At 39.3% G+C, this 20686-nt stretch overlaps 1 protein-coding gene and 2 long non-coding RNA genes across 52 annotated transcripts in view; 2 read left to right on the forward strand and 1 right to left on the reverse strand.

The window, feature by feature from the left end:
* Positions 1-20686, reverse strand: part of SORBS2 (sorbin and SH3 domain containing 2) — a 226131-nt gene that overhangs the window by 98001 nt on the left and 107444 nt on the right. For 42 of the 50 annotated variants that reach the window (XM_045056819.1, XM_045056818.1, XM_045056820.1 and 39 more), the window contains exon 3: positions 3112-3161. The exons of the other annotated variants lie outside the window; for them this stretch is intronic. In XM_045056819.1, the coding sequence (XP_044912754.1) occupies positions 3112-3121 (10 nt within the window). In that variant the 5' untranslated portion in view covers positions 3122-3161. The remainder of the gene's footprint in view (positions 1-3111; positions 3162-20686) is intronic. 50 annotated transcript variants of the gene reach the window in all.
* Positions 1-20686, forward strand: part of LOC111560096 — a 268612-nt gene that overhangs the window by 74454 nt on the left and 173472 nt on the right. The window lies entirely within an intron of this gene.
* On the forward strand, positions 1243-10288 carry LOC123385168. The gene is made up of 3 exons (XR_006597327.1): positions 1243-4128; positions 7792-7853; positions 8917-10288. It is a non-coding gene; the product is annotated as an uncharacterized LOC123385168 (long non-coding RNA).

The following is a 20686-nucleotide window of genomic DNA, read 5'->3' on the forward strand; positions in this document are numbered from 1 at the left end:
GTAGAAACATACAGTACTAAAGATACCTTTAAGGGGGGCACCAAGACGATTTTAGCAAATGGCAAAAATAAATAAATACATAAATACATAAAATCTACAAGAGAGGAGTGTTTCGGATTAAATGGAGGCAATGTCACTGAATGTGTGCTGTATAGCAGCTATGAGTGGTCTAAAAGGATCGTGTAGTCAAGCGTGTCGAAAGCAGACACTGACCTCCGGGAAGTTTTATCTTCTAGTTCTGTTAATTCTGAACATCTGAAAATTTCAAAATGAGGAGACTCGGGGTTACTCCTTCAGCCCATGGTTCCAAAACTGCGTGCTGAGGTGCCCCGGGCCCCATCAGGAGCTTCACAAGGGCTTGGGAGGATATTTTGTGTTCTTGAGGAGAACACGGCGATCCCTATCAGACACTGCATGAAACTACTAGCCTGAGCTAGTCCCATTTTCAACATAGTCAGTTGTGTGGTCCGCCTTTAGATGGTATCACATCTTTGAAAAGCTGGGTTTTGGTGATCACTGCGGCAAAAAGCAAGGACCCTCTGAAAATAATTTGGGGCCAGGAAAAGAGAGTGGTGATGTACACTCTAATTCCATGGTCTGAGAAGTTGTGTGTGCGTCCCACAGGCACACACATCCCATTAGTAAGTACCTGTGGTTATAAAGAATAAAAAAAATGATTATTTTTTTTAAGTTAAAGCGCATTATTTTTTCAAATTGCTTCTCCGTTGGTGGAACATGGGTACTTATTAAGTTGTCTGCACCTACTGCTTAATAAATAGAACCGTGAAGTATTTCTTTTGGCTTGAGAGGATGGCTAAAACTTCCTAAGCTATCTCGGCACTGTAAAACCAGAAAGTGTAGGAACCTCTGGGTTAAACTGTGTCTGTATTCTAAGCTAAGACCTACATAAAATGACGTGAGAATCCGTTTTTTATTCACCGTCTAATAAAGAGCTCCCCTCGAAAAGCTGAGACACCTGTGAAATTGCTAGAACAGAAAAATCTATTGTATTCTGTATCTACTTACTCATGTGTTGATACTTTTGGCTCTTCCTTGAAGATGTGTGTGAGATCTCAAGGTGAGGATGCTGTCTTTAGTACTGTGGCGTTTTAAACAAAAGGGTCCAGGGGCACCTGGGTGGCTCAGTCGGTTAAGCGGCCGACTTTGGCTCAGGTCATGAGCTCGCGGTCCGTGAGTTCGAGCCCCGCGTCGGGCTCTGTGCTGACAGCTCAGAGCCTAGAGCCTGTTTCAGATTCTGTGTCTCCCTCTCTCTGGCCCTCCCCCATTCATGCTCTGTCTCTCTCTGTCTCAAAAATGAATAAATGTTAAAAAAAAAAATTAAAAAAAGAAAAAAAAAGGGTCCAGTCACTTCTAACCCACTTTGTATGCATATGTTCGAATATCATATTTTGTATGCCTGTATGTGTGTAAATTCACCCAGGTAAGCAAAGTACCTTTGCAAATCAGCATTCTATACAGAGCCACACTCACTCCTTTTAAATGAGAGCATGCTTTAGAGGGGGTTGCATTCATGTAACAGACTTGGAGTGATAACTTGGCTCAAGTACCCCAGAGACCTAAACAAACGCACGAATTTCTCCCTGCCTACTTTACTATTTAAGGATTGAATTCCAACATTAGGAAGATTAATTACCGCATGCATTGTAATGAACATGGCATGTTTAGTATGATCACATATTACACCTCTGTCATGAATAGGGTTATACTATAAAGGCAAATCAGCACTCCACAAAATGAAGGCTATTGGGAAGTTAGATTCAACTTTAATCCGTGAGGAGATGCCTGCAAAGAATTAATGAATATAACCTCCTCAAGTGGACGGTTTGCTGGAGTAACAACTCTCACACCATGCCTTCTCCTGTTCAGCTGTGTTCTCTCTGTTCTATTTGCTTTCTTCAATCCTTTTGCCTTGTAATATTTCTCCTTTCATTTCCCATGTCTAACTCTCCCACATCGGTCCCACATCTCCAACTGTCCAAATGCCTCTACTTGGTTCTTCTCTAGGGTTATCATCTCTCTTGATTTCTCAGCTTTCCTTATATGTTTTGACTGTCTCCAATATCCTCATCTTGCCTGTTACTCTCCACATTTATAAATGCATTTTTGGGGGCCGGCTGACCCACACTTTTCTGAGGTCAGCTAGAGCAGGTTTCTGCTAAGGGGCAACCACAGGATCACGGACAGAAAGACAAGTGTCCATATCTCTACACTTGATCTAGGGATCGGATATTGGTTCTCACCAATGGTTGTTAATCGTCCCTCAGAGCATTTTGCTAACACTGAGAGATGGCAACCAGGCAAGCCGCTTGATGTGAGAAAATATCTCGGGCCACCCTTTTCCCTTTGCCACGGAGTAACTGGCTAGCTTTCCAGGGGCCACTTGTGGAAGGAAATGGCATTATCTGTGAACACAGGTTCCAGAATTGCAGTGAGAAAGTTGTTTTTCAGAATCAGTTGATGGCCCATATAAAAGTGTCAAGGGGGCAAAGGTGAATATAGAACTCAAAATATTTCTACTGTGGAAAGAAAATTCATATGTACCTAGCATGTGTCATAAACACTGTCACAATTAACGTGTATCATTACATAATACAGAGTTCAGAGACCTCGGTGTTGTTAAAGCTATTTGGAGATGGTGTTCTCATTCTAAAAATATAGTACTTATGACTTTATGTGTATTATGTCTAGAATAATTAAGCTGATCTCACATGAAGCTTTGGCACTCTGTCTGCTAACATCGTTCACGTGAAGTGTTTACAAAAGGGGGACTTTGAATATTTTCTACTGCAGCAAGTTGCCTACGAATTTAGCCTATTTTAAGTGAGAAATTACAAATGTATGCATCAAATGATACGCTACTTTTTCTAGGGCTTAGGAACTCCTGTTCATTTCAAGATACGATCATAGAAAAAGGGAGTAAGAGTAGATAACAAAACAGAAAAGTCTACTTCTGATAGCTATAAGATTGGAGCACAAAAAACAGAGAAGTCAAGGAATGAATTCAGATGAATCAGATCAGCAGAGTACTAAACTTAATGATTTAGGGCCAAGATGATTTTGAAAGGGTCGAAACTAACAGAAACAGCATACCTGTATTCATTTTGACCTTGGAGGGTTTGTTATTAAAATCTCCAGTTTTCCTGTAGAAAGAAAACGATGCATTAATTTGCTCACTAGTATGTGGAACAAAATACCATGAACAAGTGTTTTTGTTTTGCTTTTGGTGTACCTGGGAGTTAATAGCACATTACCGTTAGTCTTATTTTAAATCGGGGTGAATTCTAAATCGGGGTGAATGTATAATTCTATTCAAATTAAACTTCAGTTACTATTTGGTCCTTGCTCGTAAACATAAACTTAGGTTTTTGCTTAATGGTGACCACTAATGGATGAAAATGGCGAGGAATTCAACTGTGTTAAAAATTAAATTTCTTTCACAAACATTTATGCTAAGAGTTTTTGTTTTCTAAGCCCCAAAGGGCCATTGGTTGTTAAGCGTCCTCTTCCAGAATTTTGAAAGGTAGTCTGGTGCTTTGGAATCATGACCTTGCATTGTTCAATTTATTAACATTATTTAATTTATTTTGTTTGAGATCATGACCTTACATTATTTAATTTATTACTGGGTCAGTTTCTTACCAGGGAATAGTTAATGAATTGAGCATGTATTTTGAGGAAACAGTCAAGAAAGATGAGATGCACCTATTTTTTCTTCTTAAGACACGGGAAATATAAAACCTATTTCTGTTTCAGTACCTGATGCTGTGGTTCTTTCCAATTTAGTATTTGCTGTGTAACAATTGAGGTTAATTCCCTAGAAATGGTTGGTGGAATGTTGCCGGCTGCAGAAAAAGTTTTAAGATACTGTGCATTATTTTATGTCATGTGAGATGACCTAGTTCTTTCCCTGGCGTATTCTTTCAGCCCATTTTTAGAGTTTCTTACTTCTCCATACACCAAGACCAAAGGGGAAGGACGTGCTGTCATAGGAAGCAATTCTTTTAAGAGCGAGAGCTCTGAAAGAGAGGTTTACCCCCAGCCAACCTGCCTTTGCTCCTGAGTTGGATGAACACAAACTTTTCCAGCCCCCATATATTCGGTTTCCAGGTACGTCAGCACTCTCTCATCTGATCACCTAAAATACTTATTTAGACATTATGGACAAGTGGGGATAGGCTGAAATGAAGCAGTCTGTCATGATCTGTCAAGAAAGACTTTTGATAAATACATTTTCCCTCAGTCTCTGCAAAGAGCACCAAATGAACTCCCTGTGTTTCTTGTCCCTGCCAGAGTTCTTGCCTTCTCCTCCTTTCTGACCATTTCTCCTGCCCTCATGTGGTTGGCTCTGTTCATCAGCTATCATTGTCTTGCAATATGGCCATTGAAGTTCACCTCTTCCAGAAAGCCTGGTTTTGTCCATCACTACTGTGAAATTATAAGAACAAAATCAAAATGCAAACACCAGCTAAGTACAATGATATGTATCTTCTCTCCCAGGACCTGGAGGGGCGGGGAGAAGATGGTGAAATACATAGCCTGGAACAAACACACTTAAATCATAGGAGACTTAATTATGAACCAAGAGGAAAAATATTTCCTTTTGTTGAGAGAGAGAGAGAGAGAGAGAGAGAGAGAATGAGAGCACCAGCCTGGGAGAGGGGCAGAGGGAAAGAGAGAGAGATATTTAACCAGACTCCACACTCAGTGCCGATCCTGACGCCGGGCTGGATCCCGCGACCCTGGGATCATGACCTGAGCCTAAATCAAGAGTCAGAGGCTCAACTGACTGAGCCACCCAGGCAGCCCCAACAAGGATTTCTTTTTTAATGATTAGCTTAACTTCCGAATACCTTGGTACTTGGTAAACACTAAAGCAGCAAACACACAGAATGGATAAAACCACCGTAATGATATTCCACCCCACCTTATTTTTTAGAACTATAAGCTGAAAACAATACAGGTGATAATATCCTAGTTGTGTAGTTTTCGTGTCACCTGATCGTGTTGGGTGTCCTATTCTTGCCTGGAGCTGCCGTGTCCAATACTGAGTGACTAAATATCACAGTGAATTTTACAGTGAAATTTCACAGGCCAAGTGATTTTAAAAAGTGAGTGAGGGAAACTTCACGCTGATGAATTTTCTCTCTTCGTTTTCCGTGCACACAAACGAGAGGAACGTGCTCCCCCCCCCCCGTCCCCCCCCCTTCAAATGTGGCCCTTTGCGAAGAGCTCTACTCGGTAGCCTCAACATGGCCCGTATTGAAGAGACGCCAGAGAAGTCAGGGAAGAAGGCAGTGGTCAGTGCAGGAGCCTTGAGAAAGCTCCATCAAACATATTTATTTTAATCTCTCGGTAGCAAAACTCTTAGTATGTTAACCTTAAATGGATAAAATAAATGGAAAAGAAAAGCCTCAGGGGATGTCTGTGACCAAGTCAGAGGCAACTGCTAAAACAAGAAGGGATAAACAGTCTCCAGAAAATGAGGACTGTAAAGGACAGACATTTCCCAAATTGTACTTTATCACTCCTTTTCAGAACACTTTATGTTGAAACCTGTCCTAAGTTTTTCTTTCTTTCTTTCTTTATTCATTTATTTTTTAACATTTATTTAGTTTTGAGAGACAGAGAGAGGCAGAGCATGAGCAGGGGAGGGGCAGAGAGAGAAGGAGACACAGAATCTGAAACAGGCTCCAGGCTCTGAGCTGTCAGCACAGAGCCCGATGCGGGGCTTGAACCCACAAACCGTGAGATCATGACGTGAGCTGAAGCTGGACGTTTAACCGACCGAGCCACTCAGGCGCCCCTGTCCTAGTTTTTGAATTGGATGACAAAGATTAGTGTTTGCCTTGGAACACTACTGATCGGGAAAGAAAACAAACACAAGGAAGCTTCACTCTCAGAATACAAAAGCTGCCAATATAAATTAATAATGTTTTCACTCTAAGCTAGGGAACTAATTGCCAACATTTGTTGTTTGAATTCAAATGCAGATGTTTACAAAATATATGCCACTCAAAAAGTAAAATAGGATGAGCAGGAACAAAGAAAGGCGCCACAAATCCTTGAGATTTTCATCTTTAAAGTGACGTATCCTGTTGCTTATAAATGTAATTTCGTGAGGTTTTTAAGCTTCTCATTGTTTTAGATGTCAAAATGTAAAATGACTAACTTCCTGATCAGGCAAGACATTTTCCACGTTGTGAAAAGAAGAGCCACGGGTGATTGAGCTTTCCAGAAGAACCTGAAACCGAAAGGCTTCTTGGGTGACTAATAAAAATGCATGATTCAATTTCCATGATTTGTACTAAACCCATGAACAAGTCCACAACTGAGAACCCTCTTTAGACAATTTAAGCTAAAGCAAATCTAATCTCTTCTGTTCTTTCCTGGAAAAGTGTGTTTGATCGTATTTACAGAACAAGCATAGATTATTCTGGAAAGCATCAGATTCCTAGAGCGTTTGCATGCTACGAGGAGAGACAGTATTTCAAGTATTCTCCTAAATTGGAATTGAACCAGGGCCAAGAGAGTGAAAACTGATGATAAAATGCAGACCACCTTGAACCTCAGCAAATAACCCACAGAGCAAAGAACTCTGTGCATTAGTGTCAAAATGATTTTCAACAGGTGGTGGGGAGCTGTATTTACTTAAGTTCAGTTCTTGCCAAAGTTTTATGTAAAAAACAACTTTATATGTATACTAAGTTGTATATAGCAACCTATTTGTTTTGGCGTGGGTCACGGCAGCCTTCTTTCCCAATATGCATCTGGCAATAGATTGGGTTTGTTGTTCATGCTTGAAAAACGTGACTGATGAGGGAGTGTGGAGCAAGCTGAGGGCAAAATACAGGCTCCCCTCCCCAACCCCCCCCCACCCCGGCCCAGGTGAAATATGTGTGATATTCCTCAGATACTCCTGGCTACCCAAAAACAAAGGAAAGGGGTTTAAGTGTTTGCCATGGTAGTGTAGGAAAGTAAGGCAAATGAAATATTAAATACCCTTACTGCCTGCAGCCCATTGACACGTCCTTGAAACTGGCAGAGTGACCTCCCTCTAGAAGCTCAGCTGCCTCAAGGATGACACTTTGCCGGGGGCAAAAGAGAACCTTAGCTTAACATTATTCTAACCTCCAGGATCCTGTAAGTCTACTTCCTTTATCTCAACTGCCCCAGCATATATGCTGGCAATCATACTCCAAGTTTATGGCCCCGGGATCTAAAGGGTCTCGTGACTGAGGTTGTATTAAACGGTAATAAATGGCATTTCCCTAGCAACAGCTAGTCCCTCAAGGTCCTGGAAACCGTGCTTCCAGAATACCTCAGAGACCCGACTCTATCCCTGACCTCCTCCCAACCTAAGAGCATATAATGAGTTACTCCACACAAGCCCAGAGCAACTCTTCCTGCCCACAGGGTCCTGTCCCTGTGCTTTAATAAAATCACCTTTTTGCACCAAATATGTCCCCAAGAATTCTTTCTTGGCCTTTGGCTCTAGACCCCACGGACTGCACCCCCCCCCCCAAACCTTCATCAATGACCTTGTGTCTGTAATCTTTTAATTCTGCTTGAGTTTCTTTTGATGATCTAACGTCCACTTTTTTTCTTATGGATCAGAGCAATCTTTATTCCCAACAGGCATATAACAGTAGATTGGCTAATTTAACTTTTGAATGAGGGTGCTAAGAAGATCTTTGATTGTTCAGGCTAAGACTCCAACATGACTTTGTGCTCATAATCTTGTAATTCTCCTTGAATTCGCTTGTTTATCAGGTATCCTATTCTGAAAGAAGCAGAGGCAAAATCCTTTCCTCAAGTTTGGCCAAGAATTCTGTGTAAGTCATTTTATTTTTGTAGACCCAAATTCAAGCACCAAGAACATCTATAAAACTATAGGACTAAATTTTAGTTCAGCTAATGTGAGAAGTTGCCCAAAATATTTTCCATAGAATAATTTTAATCCAATAATCGCTAGGGTTATTTTGAAATTGACCTATTTACAATTCAGATGTTACTTAGAAGAAAGGACGCACAGTCTAAGTGGTAGGAAAACATTGAGGGATGTTAGATTTTTTAGAGACATAGTTTAAACACAAGAATACAAATGATGCATGCTGAGGTTATGCACCAGATTTTGACCAGAATTAACTTTGGAACGGATCGTGTGTACCATTCTCTTTGGATAAACTATTGAGTGGCCAATGCGTGTCTGGCTCTGTCTTTCTTTCCCTGGCAGTGGTAGCATTAGAAGTATTTTTTTTTTAAGTTTTTAATTAATTAATAAATTTATTTTTGAGAGAGTGAGAGAAAGTGCAAGCAGGAAAGGGGCAGAGAGAGGGAGAGACAGATTCCTGAGCAGGATCCTCACTGTCCGCGCAAAGCCTGATGCAAGGCTCCAACTCACCAACCTTGAGATCGTGACCCAACCCCGGATCAAAAGTGGGATGCTTAACTGACTGAGCCACCCAGGTACCCCCCCCCCCCTTTTTTTTAAAGGGATTACAAGTATTATTGTTATTATTATTTTTAATGCTTATTTATTTTTGAGAGAGAGAGACAGAGACAGAGAGACAGAGCACAAGCAGGGGAGGGGCAGAGAAAGAGGGAGACACAGAATCCGAAGCAGGCTCCAGGCTCTGAGCTGCCAGCACAGAGCCCAGTGCAGGGCTGGAACTCATGAACCACGAGATCATGACCTAAGCGGAAGTCGGACGCTCAACCGACTGAGCCACCCAGGCACCCCAGGATTAGAAGTATTCTTAAGTGCCAAATGATTTTATTTTTCAATTACAATCAAATGACTTAATGTAGGCTGATTACAATTTATCTTTTCTGTCAATGTGCTGTTTTGAAATTTTCACAGGAAATACCCCAAGTAGATTATTTTATCCTTTACAGTCTCTGCATTTAGAAAGATAAGAATCCACCTCAAGCCCTTTTCTGAATGGGTTCCCTGAATTGACAGCTGATATATGACACGGACTCAGAGGCTCCTCGGACATCACAGTTGATAGTAAGGTCATGGTTGTCCATGTTCAGCCTTCAATAACTAAAAATTCCTCCCAACATTCCCCAGCTAATGGTGCCTGAAGATGAGTCCTTATTATTCAAGAGCCAAATCATCCACAGCATTTATATGCGAACGCTGGGGTAAGAACACATTCAACATCATTTCTAGGAATAAGGAGAGATCATTACCATGAATAGTGAAGAACAAAGAACATGAGGTCATTGATTATTTTTATAAGAATATACAATATATTTTTAACAAAATTTAACCAAAACATTCTTTTATATCAAATATCCTGATACCTGGAAAAATTTCCTGAGGAGGAATAGCATGTTTAAAATGGAAATTAGCAATTTTTCTTTTGAGACTTTACAAAGCAAGCTAGTCAAAATTGGTAACAGATTTTTCCTGAAGACTATACTGGTTAGAAGTCAATCACTTGGTAAATAATTTTCTTTCTGGAGCTTTCCAAAGCCTCAAAGTCTGTAAATCACTCTCTTCTTTAATTATAAAAGAATGCTGACTTCTTTTCACCTTACATGGTCATGTGATTTTATTTATTTATAAATATTTAATTTAAATATATTCCTCTAGTGTCCTACCTTCATTGGATCTTTAACTTTTATATTGAGGATGCTTATAGGTTACATCTAAATACTTAAAAATGAATGCCTTTTTTCTCTAAAACAAAGTCATTTGTTCAAAAGTACTAGAAAAATTCCACTGGTTTCTATTATGTAAATCTAAAGCCAAATGGGTTCCCAATGAAAAAAAAAGCAGATTTCTAATGGGGATCTGATGAGTCAGGCACATTATCAAAGAGACAAGTGAGGAGTTAATAGAATATAGGAACACATGTTACAGGTGAACTGAGTAGTGTTGGAAGGATAGGTTACGGAGTCAGGCAGACCTAGATGCAAAATCCAATTCTACCTATTTCCAGTCATCTAAACAATTTATACTAATGTCGTGATCTTCTTCTACAACAGCAACAGCAGCAGGATCAAACCTATCCCCGTCCCCTCTGCAGTAAACCATCCCCAAATTGGCATCATTCTCGTTCCCCGATATTTCAGGTACTTTGAGGCATACCTTTTATCTTGGACTGAGTCTTGACAAAATGATCTAGACTTCCCTGAAAGTATATAGGACATTATTTTATTGCTTTAAATTGAAGTCAGATGGGGTGCCTGGTGGCTTGGTTGGTTAAGCATCCAACTCTTCATTTTAGCTCAAGCCATGATCTCAGGGTTCGTGAGATTGAACCCCGAGTTGGGCCTCAATGCTGTCAGCGTGGAGCCTGATTGGCATTCTCTCTCTCTCTCTCTCTCTCTGTCTGCCCCTCCCCTGCTCACCCTCATTCATGTGCATGCATGCATGCATGCACTCTCTTTCTCTCTCTCTCTCTCTCAAATAAACATTAAATCATGAGTACCTATGGTTTATTATTAACTACAGAAATAGTTAAATCAAACACTTGTTTCCTAGCCCAGCTAAGTTATTGCTAGTGAACCTAAGGGAAAGTGACACTTAAAGGTTGTAACAATTAGCTTTTTATAAATCCTTTTTCCATTACCTTTGACAGCTTATAGCCCAAGGGTGACAGTCAGAGGAAAGAGATGTCCATAACATGTCACACAAAAAATTGTGTGACAAATTACAGTGATAACATCCTGATGACAGCCATTTCTGTTTAGTTCCGTGAGTGAAAGTATCTCCCCTTCATTCCACCATTATACAGACTACCATAAATGTTTATTTTCAGCAGCAAGTCTTTGATCTTTTAAAAGAATCATTTGTTTCTTTTCTAATTTGGAAGAGGGAAAACTGTCTGTATTTGTGGATAACATATTATATATAGAAAACCCTAAAAATTCCACCAAATTCCACCAAATATTAGAACTAATAAACAAATTCAGTAAGGTTTCAGGATTCAAAACCAATATGGAAAACCAGTGTATTTCCATACACTAATAATGAAATATCAGAAAGAAAAATTAAGAAAACAATCACATTTATAATTGCATTAAAAGAAAAACTACCTAGGAGTAAATGTAATGAAGGAAGTGAAAAATCTGTGCACTGAAAACTTTAAGACATTGATTAAAGAAATGGAAGAACACACAAATACTCTGGATTGGAAAGAATTAATATTGTTAAAATGTCCGTACTACCTAAGACAATCTACAGGTTCTATGTAATCTTTATCAGAATTCCAATCACATTTTTCACAGAAATGCAACAAAAAAAAATCCCCAAATTTGTGTGGAACCCCAAAACAATCTTGAGAAAGAAGAAACAAAGTGGGTGTCATCATACTTCCTGATTTCCAGCCGTAATCAAAACGGTATGGTATTAGCATAAAAAAAAACACATAGGTCAATGAAACAGAATAGAGAAGTTAGGAATAAACCCATTTATATGTGGTTAATTAATTTGACAAAGGAGCCAAGAAACTCAATGGGGAAAGGATAATGTCTTCAATAAATGGTTTGAGAAAACTGGAAAGCTAAGTGCAAAGGAATGAAACTAGACCCCTCTCTCACACCATACACAAAAAATTAACTCAAAATTGATTAAAGACTTGAAGGTAAGACCCGAAACCATAACAATCCTAGAAGAAAATAGGGTGTAAGCTACTTGACATTGGACTTGGTGATGAGTTTTTGGATTTGACAATAAAAACAAGGCAATAAAAGCAAAAATAAACAAGTGGAAGTACATCAAACTAAAAACTTCTGCACAATGGGGTGCCCGGCTGGCTCAGTTAGAAGAGCATGAAACTTTTGATCTTGGGTTGTGAATGTGAACCCCATGTTGGGTGTAGAGATTACTTAAAAAATAAATAAACGTTTTACAAAAATAAAAATAAAAACTTCTACACGGCAAAGGAAACCAACAAAAGGAAAAGGCAGCCTATAGAATGGGAGAAAATATTTGAAAATCATGTGCCTGATAGGGGATTAATATCCAAAATATGTAAAGAACTCATACAACTCAACTGCAAAACAAACAGAGCCCCCCAAACCAAACAAAAACAACAACAACATTTGATTAAAAAGTGAGCAGAGGAAATGAATAGACATTTTCCCAAAGAAGACAAACACATGGCCAACAAGTACATGTAAAAGTTCTCAATATCACTAATCATCGGGAAAATGTAGTTCAAAACCAAGACCTAACTCCTCATGCTTGTTAGAGTGACTATCATCGAGAAGACAAGAGCTAACAAGTACTGGTGAGGAAGCTGGGAAAAGCGCACCCTCGGGCACTGTTGGTGGGAATGAACGGGTGCAACCACTATGGAAAACAGTATGAAGCTTCCTCAAAAAATTAAAAATAGGCCTACCATAAGATCCAGCAATCCCTCTTGGGGTATATATCCAAAGAAAATGAAAATAGGATATTGGAGAGGTATCTGCACTCCCATATCTATTTCAGTGTTATTCACAACAGCCAAGATATGGAAACAGCCCAAGAATCCATCAACTGATGAATGGATAAAGAAGATGTGATATGTATACACACACACGCGCGCGTGCAGACACACACACACACACACACACACACACACACACACAATGGAATATTACTGAGCCATGAGAAAGAAGAAAATCCTGCCACTTGAGGCAACATGGATGGACCTTGAGGGCATTATGCTAAGTGAAATAAGACAGAGAAAGACAAGTGTTGCATGGTATAATTTATATGTGGAACCTATAAAAAAAATTGAACTCATAGAAACAGAGAGTGTGAAATAGTTTCCAGGGGCCCGAGGATGGGGAAGATAAGAAGTTGGTAAAAGTTATAAGATGGGTAGGATCTGAGGATATTATGTAAAACACGGTGTCTCTAATTGATAACACTGTATTGTATACTTAAAATTTGCTAAGACAGTAGAGCCTAAATGTTCTCACCAAAAATAAAAGGGTGTGTGTGTGTGTGGGTGTGTGTGTGTGTGTACATATGTGAGGTGATGGATATGTTAACTAGATGGCAGGAATCCCTTCACAATGTATAAATATATCAAATTACCATGATTGTACACTTTAAGCGTCTTAGAATTTTATATGTCAATTATACATACCTCCAATAAAGTTGAAATGAAAAAAAAAGCTAATAAACACTTTTGTGCCATGTAAAAGAAATAAAGTAATAAAAGAACTGTTAAAAAAAATTATGAGCTTCGCTAAATAAGTTTCCCCCTACTTTCAATTTTCAAAACTTCCATCTTAATTTTTATACATTGATATCACAAAATGATCTGATATAAAGAAAACTCTAATCTAGTTTTGCATGTTTCATACTTAGAATTTAATGGATGTGAACATTAAATGCTGTGGTAGGAGAAGAGAAGTATCATTTTATGTGTGTTTTATTTTTTAAATCCCAGCTTTGGAAAAGGATCTTAGATCAGTCTACTCATTTTTGAGATTAGACATTTTATTTTTTTTATTTTTATTTTTTTTAATGTTTATTTATTTTTGAGACAGAGAGAGACAGAGCACGAGTGGGGGAGGGGCAGAGAGAGAGGGAGACACAGAATCGGAAGCAGGCTCCAGGCTCTGAGCCATCAGCCCAGAGCCCGACACGGGGCTCGAACTCACAAACCGTGAGATCGTGACCTGAGCTGAAGTCGGACGCTCAACCGACTGAGCCACCCAGGCGCCCCCTTTTTTTTTTTAATGTTTATTTATTTTTGAGACAGAGCACGAATGGGGGAGGGGCAGAGAGAGAGGGAGACACAGGAGATTAGACATTTTAGGTAAGGAAAAATGACTGCTCCAAGGTCAAATACCCTCAAAAGTACTTCGATGTGGCTTCGCTCCCCTGACTATAAGCAAAGACCATGCATCTCCCTTTAAGGTGTCTTGAAATGTCAGCTGAAATCAAGATAATTCCCCTCGATACATTACAATTAATTACAACGCATAACGTTAAACATAGTGCTTAAGTGCCCAATCATATGCGGCAGGGTTTAAAGGAAAGAATGAAATATCAGAAGGCTAAACTGGTTGATGAATAAAAAAGGGCTTTTGACAGAAGGCTATCTACTTATTTTTCTAATACTAATATGCAAATAGTGGCTGTTAATGACAAGGATTCCTTCTGCCCAACTCCCGTAGTCGAAATGGAAACCTTTGTTTAGCTAAAGCCCAGACCAATAGCTATAGATGGCTGTATTTTCAGAAAACCTCGGAATCGGAAGTTAATAAGTATGTTTATTCGAAAGTATTTCCATGGCAATGTTATTTTATGAAGTGACTACCGTTACATAATCCTGCTTATTGTTAGTTGACTGTGAAGGAAAGTTACGTGTTTCTTCTGATTGAACACGCGGGCTTCCGGAAACACTGGAAATAATGCTTCTATAACTTAGCGATGTCAAAGTACGCTTCGACGGTATTATTGAGAGTACACTGCCAGTATTATTATAAATCTGTGTTTGTATGAGTCTCAGATATCAAATGGTGAAACTCTATTTGCTATGTGAAATTTGGGGAAAAAATCTTGGGGGGTGGTGGCAGAAATTTGCTTCAATTATTTTTTTTTAATGTTTATTTTTGAGAGAGACAGAGTGTGAGCGGGGAAGGGGCAGAGAGAGAGGAAGACACAGATTCGAAGCAGGCTCCAGGCTCTGAGCTGTCAGCACAGAACCCGACGCGGGGCTCGACACCGTGGGCAGGGAGATGACCACCTGAGCGGAAGTCAGAGGCTTAACCAACTGAGCCACCCAGGTGCCCCTTCAATTTGTTCTTTAAAAACCCATGGAAGACAATAATGGGCCAATGGGGAAAATGCGGGAAAGCTTGCATTGATTAAAATTCGACTTTTCTGGAATTTTTTTCAACAGTGGAGAGTTTGTGACATTATTCATTTGGATCTCGTGAAAATAGGTAATAACGATAATAAAAGATAACTTCTTTTATTGTGAAGATTATTTACTTTTGATAAGTAAGTGTATAATCATCATCATCATCATCATCATCATTTTCATATTGCTCTTCATTGGCGCACAAGAATGGCTTGCTAGATTTTGGCAAGAAATTTGGCAAACTTCTTCATGACATCTCTGTGGTCCTGCAATTTGGCTAAACCACGTCACTTTATCTGAAGTAAGTCTAGGGGCTTTACCAGACTATGAACTAAGAGCGACATAGTTGTTGGAAAATAAAATTAAATTGATACATAAGGGAATAGTGGTTATTGTATAAATCAAGAAGGATGTGTTCCACTTTTACAGCTGTGTTAGGGCCTCGTTACCCCGATTTAAAAATGCCCTCTTTTTGTGTTTGTCCATGAACTAGCCTGTCATGGATGTGAACGTGTAAGCAGACTTTGGAGGCTCTTACTGACTGCTGAAGGGAGGCTAGATGAGGCCACTGAGTGATTTGGTAGAAACAACATAATGAGCTACCAGGTGAGTGTTAGCAGCAGTAAGAAAAATTATTGGCATATCCATTGTTTTCGTCGTTGTTGCTGTTTTTGTTTCTTTCATCTCAGGGAAATCATCTCAGTGGCTTTCAGGGTTAATGCTCTCAAATAATCCACATTTATGCTTTGCATTGACGGGCAGACAGATGCCTAACAGTTCCAGCTAGAAGTTTTAGTATTCCCTTAAGATGTACCTGAATTTAAGAAACATGATATCCAAATTGCTGGGTTTTTAACAATCTGGTTTATAACTCCCATTGGAAAGAAAGTAAATGAGCCCATCCTAAAACTAAAAGCTTTACGATTTCTGAATTATACAGCAAAACAGGGGTTGGTATCTATTGCCCTTTTGTTCAGCAAAATGCCCACCCAAATGACGTCACTTCTAGTTCTTACCCAACTCCCATGTCCCCAGCATTCTTCCTTTTTAATACCTAATATAGTCCTTCATACCCTGCCACTATTTAAAGCTAAAACTTGCACTCAATCTACCTAAAATAGGCAAAGAAAACAAAATACAAATTTATACTTAAATTATACATTGGAGAACGCTGAAACTTATTTGAACTAAGGTTTTGTCATTTTATAATATCCTTACTTATTTGACATGGTGGCTAAATCCCAAAATGGTTGGAATGTTCTTTAAGATGTTTGTTGGGTATATTTCAACATATGTGGTTAAACCTTATTCGATCTACTCTTTATCAGTCTTCTGTCCGCTCCCCCCCCCCCAGCCCCTTTATCTATGGAAACAAGTGCTCCACTTTTTTCCATCTGCCCTGGATCTCCACTGCTCTTTGGAAAGCAGAAAAGATTTCATCTTGAGTTCCCAACGGCATGAGGACATAAGCTGTTGCAGGGCAGGCTGGTTTCACCCCGAGGTGAAGCAATGGCATGGAATCTTGAATGTAAAGACCCAGGCTGGGCTTTCTGTTCACACGGACTGCACTGTTCTACTTCAGATCCACAGGTGGAGGCTGTGTCTGTGTGGACATCCCCATACAAAAATCTGATACTCACTGACTTCAGTATCATTTCTTCTTTTTTAATGGGGAGCAAAAGCATTGCCTCATTTCTGTTGCAGCGTTTGGTAATGGAAATCTAGAAACTGAGTTGTGACCTTGTGCCATGATACTGATTCATCAAATGTATTTGAGGAGAGGGATCACTTTTCTATAGTACATAGAAAATTTCTAATGTGAACTCATTATTGTTTGGATGTTGGCTGAGTTCCTGTGTCGGAGTTAAGGATAAGAAAATGTAGGTCATCATATTGCAATATATAAATCTATAAATCTATTATACACCTTAAACTTATACAATGTTGTAAGTCAGTTATATGTCGATTTAAAAAAAAAAAGTAGCTCCTATGGGGAGGGAACAAAAACAATAGATAGGCTCAGAGTTAGTAACTTTCTTGTAGGAGTGGCAACTTCAGAAATATACATATACACTCATCAACAGCTGGTAAGCGGCAGAATCAGGATTCAACAACCCAGATTTTAGGGAACTTTCAGGTACTTGCTTTTAACATTCCATTATATTCTAAAGTGAGTATCAATATTAAGTCTTATGTGTGAATGTGTGCTTGGGCAAACCACCACCCTCCTTTGGGCCGGAGCTTTTTTGTTTATAAAACGAAAGACTTGTTTTAAAATTCGAAAGCATGTAAGGTCCTTTTATGGTCTGAAATTTTCCTAAATCCAAGAAGCGTATATTTGGTTGACAAATATTAATTGAGCTTTCACATACAAACCAATATTCTTATCAACAAGATTATATATGATACTAAGCAGAATCTAACTGGAAGTCAATATATTTAAAAACTCTTTTTTAATGTTTATTTTTTGCGAGAGACAGAGTATGAGTGGGGGAGGGGCAGAGAGAGAAGGAGACACAGAATCTGAAGCAGGCTCCAGGCTCTGAGCTGTCAGCATAGAGCCAGATGTGGGGCTCGAACCCACGGACCACGAGATCATGACCTGAGCAGAAGTCAGCCGCTCAACCGACTAAGCCACCCCGACGCCCCAGAGGTCAATATTTTAATGACTCATTTATATATTAAAATTCAGAAGGAGACTTTTAAAGAACCATATTTCTTTTTTCTTTTTATTTATTTATTTTGAGAGAGAGAGAGAGAGAGAGAGAGAGAGAGTACATGAGCAGGGGAGGACAGAGAGTGAGAGAGAGAGAGAATCCCAAGGAGGCTCTGCACTGTCAGTGCAGAGCCTGATGTGGGACTCAGACTTACGAACTGTGAGATCATGACCTGAGTGGAAATCAAAGTCAGATGCTCAACCGAATGAGCCACCCAGGTGTCCCAAAGACCTGTATTTCTAATAGCATCAGAATGAGATGGACACGTATTAATCCAAGTCAAAGCCATCATCCAAATCTGTCTCCCTCTTGGCTGCCTAGGTTACTTAACTCCAGAAACAAGATCTATGTGATTCTCTCTCTATAACATTATCGTCTTCCCTATTAACTCAAAAACCCTTCAACTGAGATGATCAATTTTAGGATTTCATCTTGCCTAAAATCACATCCATTTTATAAACCGATACCAAAACGATTTGCCTAAAAGTAAACTTCAGTCAATAAATTATCATCACCTTTGTAAAGTCTTTTCTCATCATGAGTGGTGTGGTGTTGGTAGAGACATTGGGGGGGGTGACAAGAATCATTGATCATTTTGTTTTCTATTAGCGTTTGTGGGCGAGAAATCCTTCAAAGCAGATAAGTGGTGAATGCAGGTTCGCATTCCAAATGTTAATATTCTTTTGCATGTCTCGTATTTCAAAGAGTTGTCTATTGACCTTTGAAGAGACAAAAGGCTGAGAGATCTTAAGCACGTTGTGTTCCAAACCAATAATTTCATTACATTTTCTTTCTGGCTCAATCAGTCACATCATCACTTGCTAAATTGCCATAGCATGGGAGGTACTGTGACATTTGAAGTTACTTTTCACGTGGATGATGACTGCTCTAGGCTTTGCTTACTGTTGAAAAAGTTAGGTATCAGGCCCACAAACAAATTGCCAAAGTCTTACGAGCCACAAAAATTTTGGTCAGCCTGCTCCCCTTTTCAGAAGTTTTGGAATTAGAATGTTTACCTGATATGATTTAATATGCTTGGCTATTTGTAAAACTATGTGATGAATGTATCATTAATTTGGAGTGATTGAGAAAGACCATCTGAATTAGGGAGAAGGGTGAATTGTGGAATGGTTGTGAAGAAACAATTTATTTTCCTTTAAAAATATAGATTAACTCTAGGTCCAGGAAATAATGTCCAGACTGGGTCCTTTAGGGTCCTATTTTAATGAACGCATAAGAATGATTTGTACACACAATGTCAATTCACACGTAGTAAGTGTTTCAAAAAAGTTTCAAAAAAGCCTAAGGATTTATGCTCGCATTTTGTTTAAGATCCTAGCTTTTAGGGGCACTTGGGTGGCTCCGTTGATTAAGCGTCCGACTTTTGGTTTTGGCTCAGGTGGTGATCTCATGGTTTGTGAGTTCGAGCCCTGCATCAGGCTCTGCACTGACAGTGTGGAGTCTGCTTGGGACTCTCTATCTCTCCCTCTCTCTCTGCCCCTCCTGTACTCTCTCTCAAAATAAATACACTTTAAAAAAAGAACCTAGCTTTAATATCACAAAAGGTAAATGACAGCCTAGACCCTCATCCAATTATCACAACTTCCAAATTGTACGTTTAAGATACAGTTCAAATATACTTTATATTTATTCCCCACTTCATACTGGGTTCATGATATTCTCCCCTCCCCAAACCTCATCCCATTTTCCATCATTCCCTATCTCAAGCAATGGCACTAACTATTCTTTATGTAATTCGTTAATCCATTAATCAAAAAATTGGAAGCCAGTCACTGTATAACGAGAACTTAGTGTTTACTCGTGTCATTTCTTTCTCCCTTAACTCTCTGTGTTTTGAGAAGTAAAACAAGAGACATTCAGCTCTAGAAAGGACAAAATACGTCTAAGCCCCTCGGTTCTTTGGCCAAGAGATTTACGTGTGAGATGATAAGCATTTTTAGTTTTTTGGATTTTATACAGGCCAAATCCAGGTTAAGCACAGTGACAGTTTAATACCCAGAGCAGGGGAGATAGGAGCACATGACCAGCTAATGGTGATATAGAGACTAATATTATGGCTTCATGTCCCCATGGCAGCAGTGAACCCGAAATGGATGATCTTCCAGTAGTAAATATGTAGGGGCAGATAAAAGTGGGAGAAAGAGTAACACACACACACACACACACACACACACACACACACACACACACACAGAGTCTGTTTTCCCTGCCCAATTCTCACAGGCCACTTGTTTCCAGATACTTTTATCCTCTGGGTTCAGTGTATGACTACTTCAAAGATGGCGAATGTTAAAGCTTCCAAGAAATAACCATATCACTTTTGGTCAGATTTCTTACCTAGCGAGACAAAGACTATTCTTGTCTGAGCAAAAACTCTTTAGGAACACATGCAATGAGATGAATAACTGTAATACAGGACATAGTCATTACTCAGGTACTTAAAGTTTAGTATTGCATATTCCATAAGCAGACACTAATCGTGGGGGCTTTTCTTAGCTTCTTCTCTGCCATCCCTTCCACCCCTAATGATATCTGGGCGGTAGAATTTGCTCGGTAAATATACATACAATGAAGGTGTCCTCATTTGTGGCCATGAAGGAATGATTGCCATTATAAAGCAGTTTGTCAGGGAGAGAGACCGTGCAAAGAAGATTGACAATTGCCCTCAATTGCCCATTACAGTCCCTGCCTTCATTTTTACTAGATTATCTATGACCTTTCTAAGTTTTTCTTATCTGCATGTAACGGTGTCTCTTCTGGAATATGTCACTTCACGACTCTTTGAATGATTTAGAGGCATCAGGCTAACAAATCCACACTCATTCCTGAAAATCACTGGCAAATGTCGAGGTCGGTGGAGCCCGTTTTGGTGGTTGGCAGGATGGTTTTGTTTGAAATGTGAAATGTATTTAAGAAGGTATTTGGAATCCCGGAGTATCGATACTAGTAATGAATGTGCTATGCTTGCCACACTGATTTAACCAATACCAAATCACCAGTTTATATCATGCATTTTCAACAAACGTGTCTTCACTGTCTGCACCCTAAACAGTCACATGACCTGTCATTTTGTTTTTCCAAGAGAAGAAGACTAACAACATTATT

This window comes from Felis catus, chromosome B1 (genome assembly GCF_018350175.1).
Source record: "Felis catus isolate Fca126 chromosome B1, F.catus_Fca126_mat1.0, whole genome shotgun sequence".
Classification (NCBI taxonomy): Eukaryota; Metazoa; Chordata; class Mammalia; order Carnivora; family Felidae; genus Felis; species Felis catus.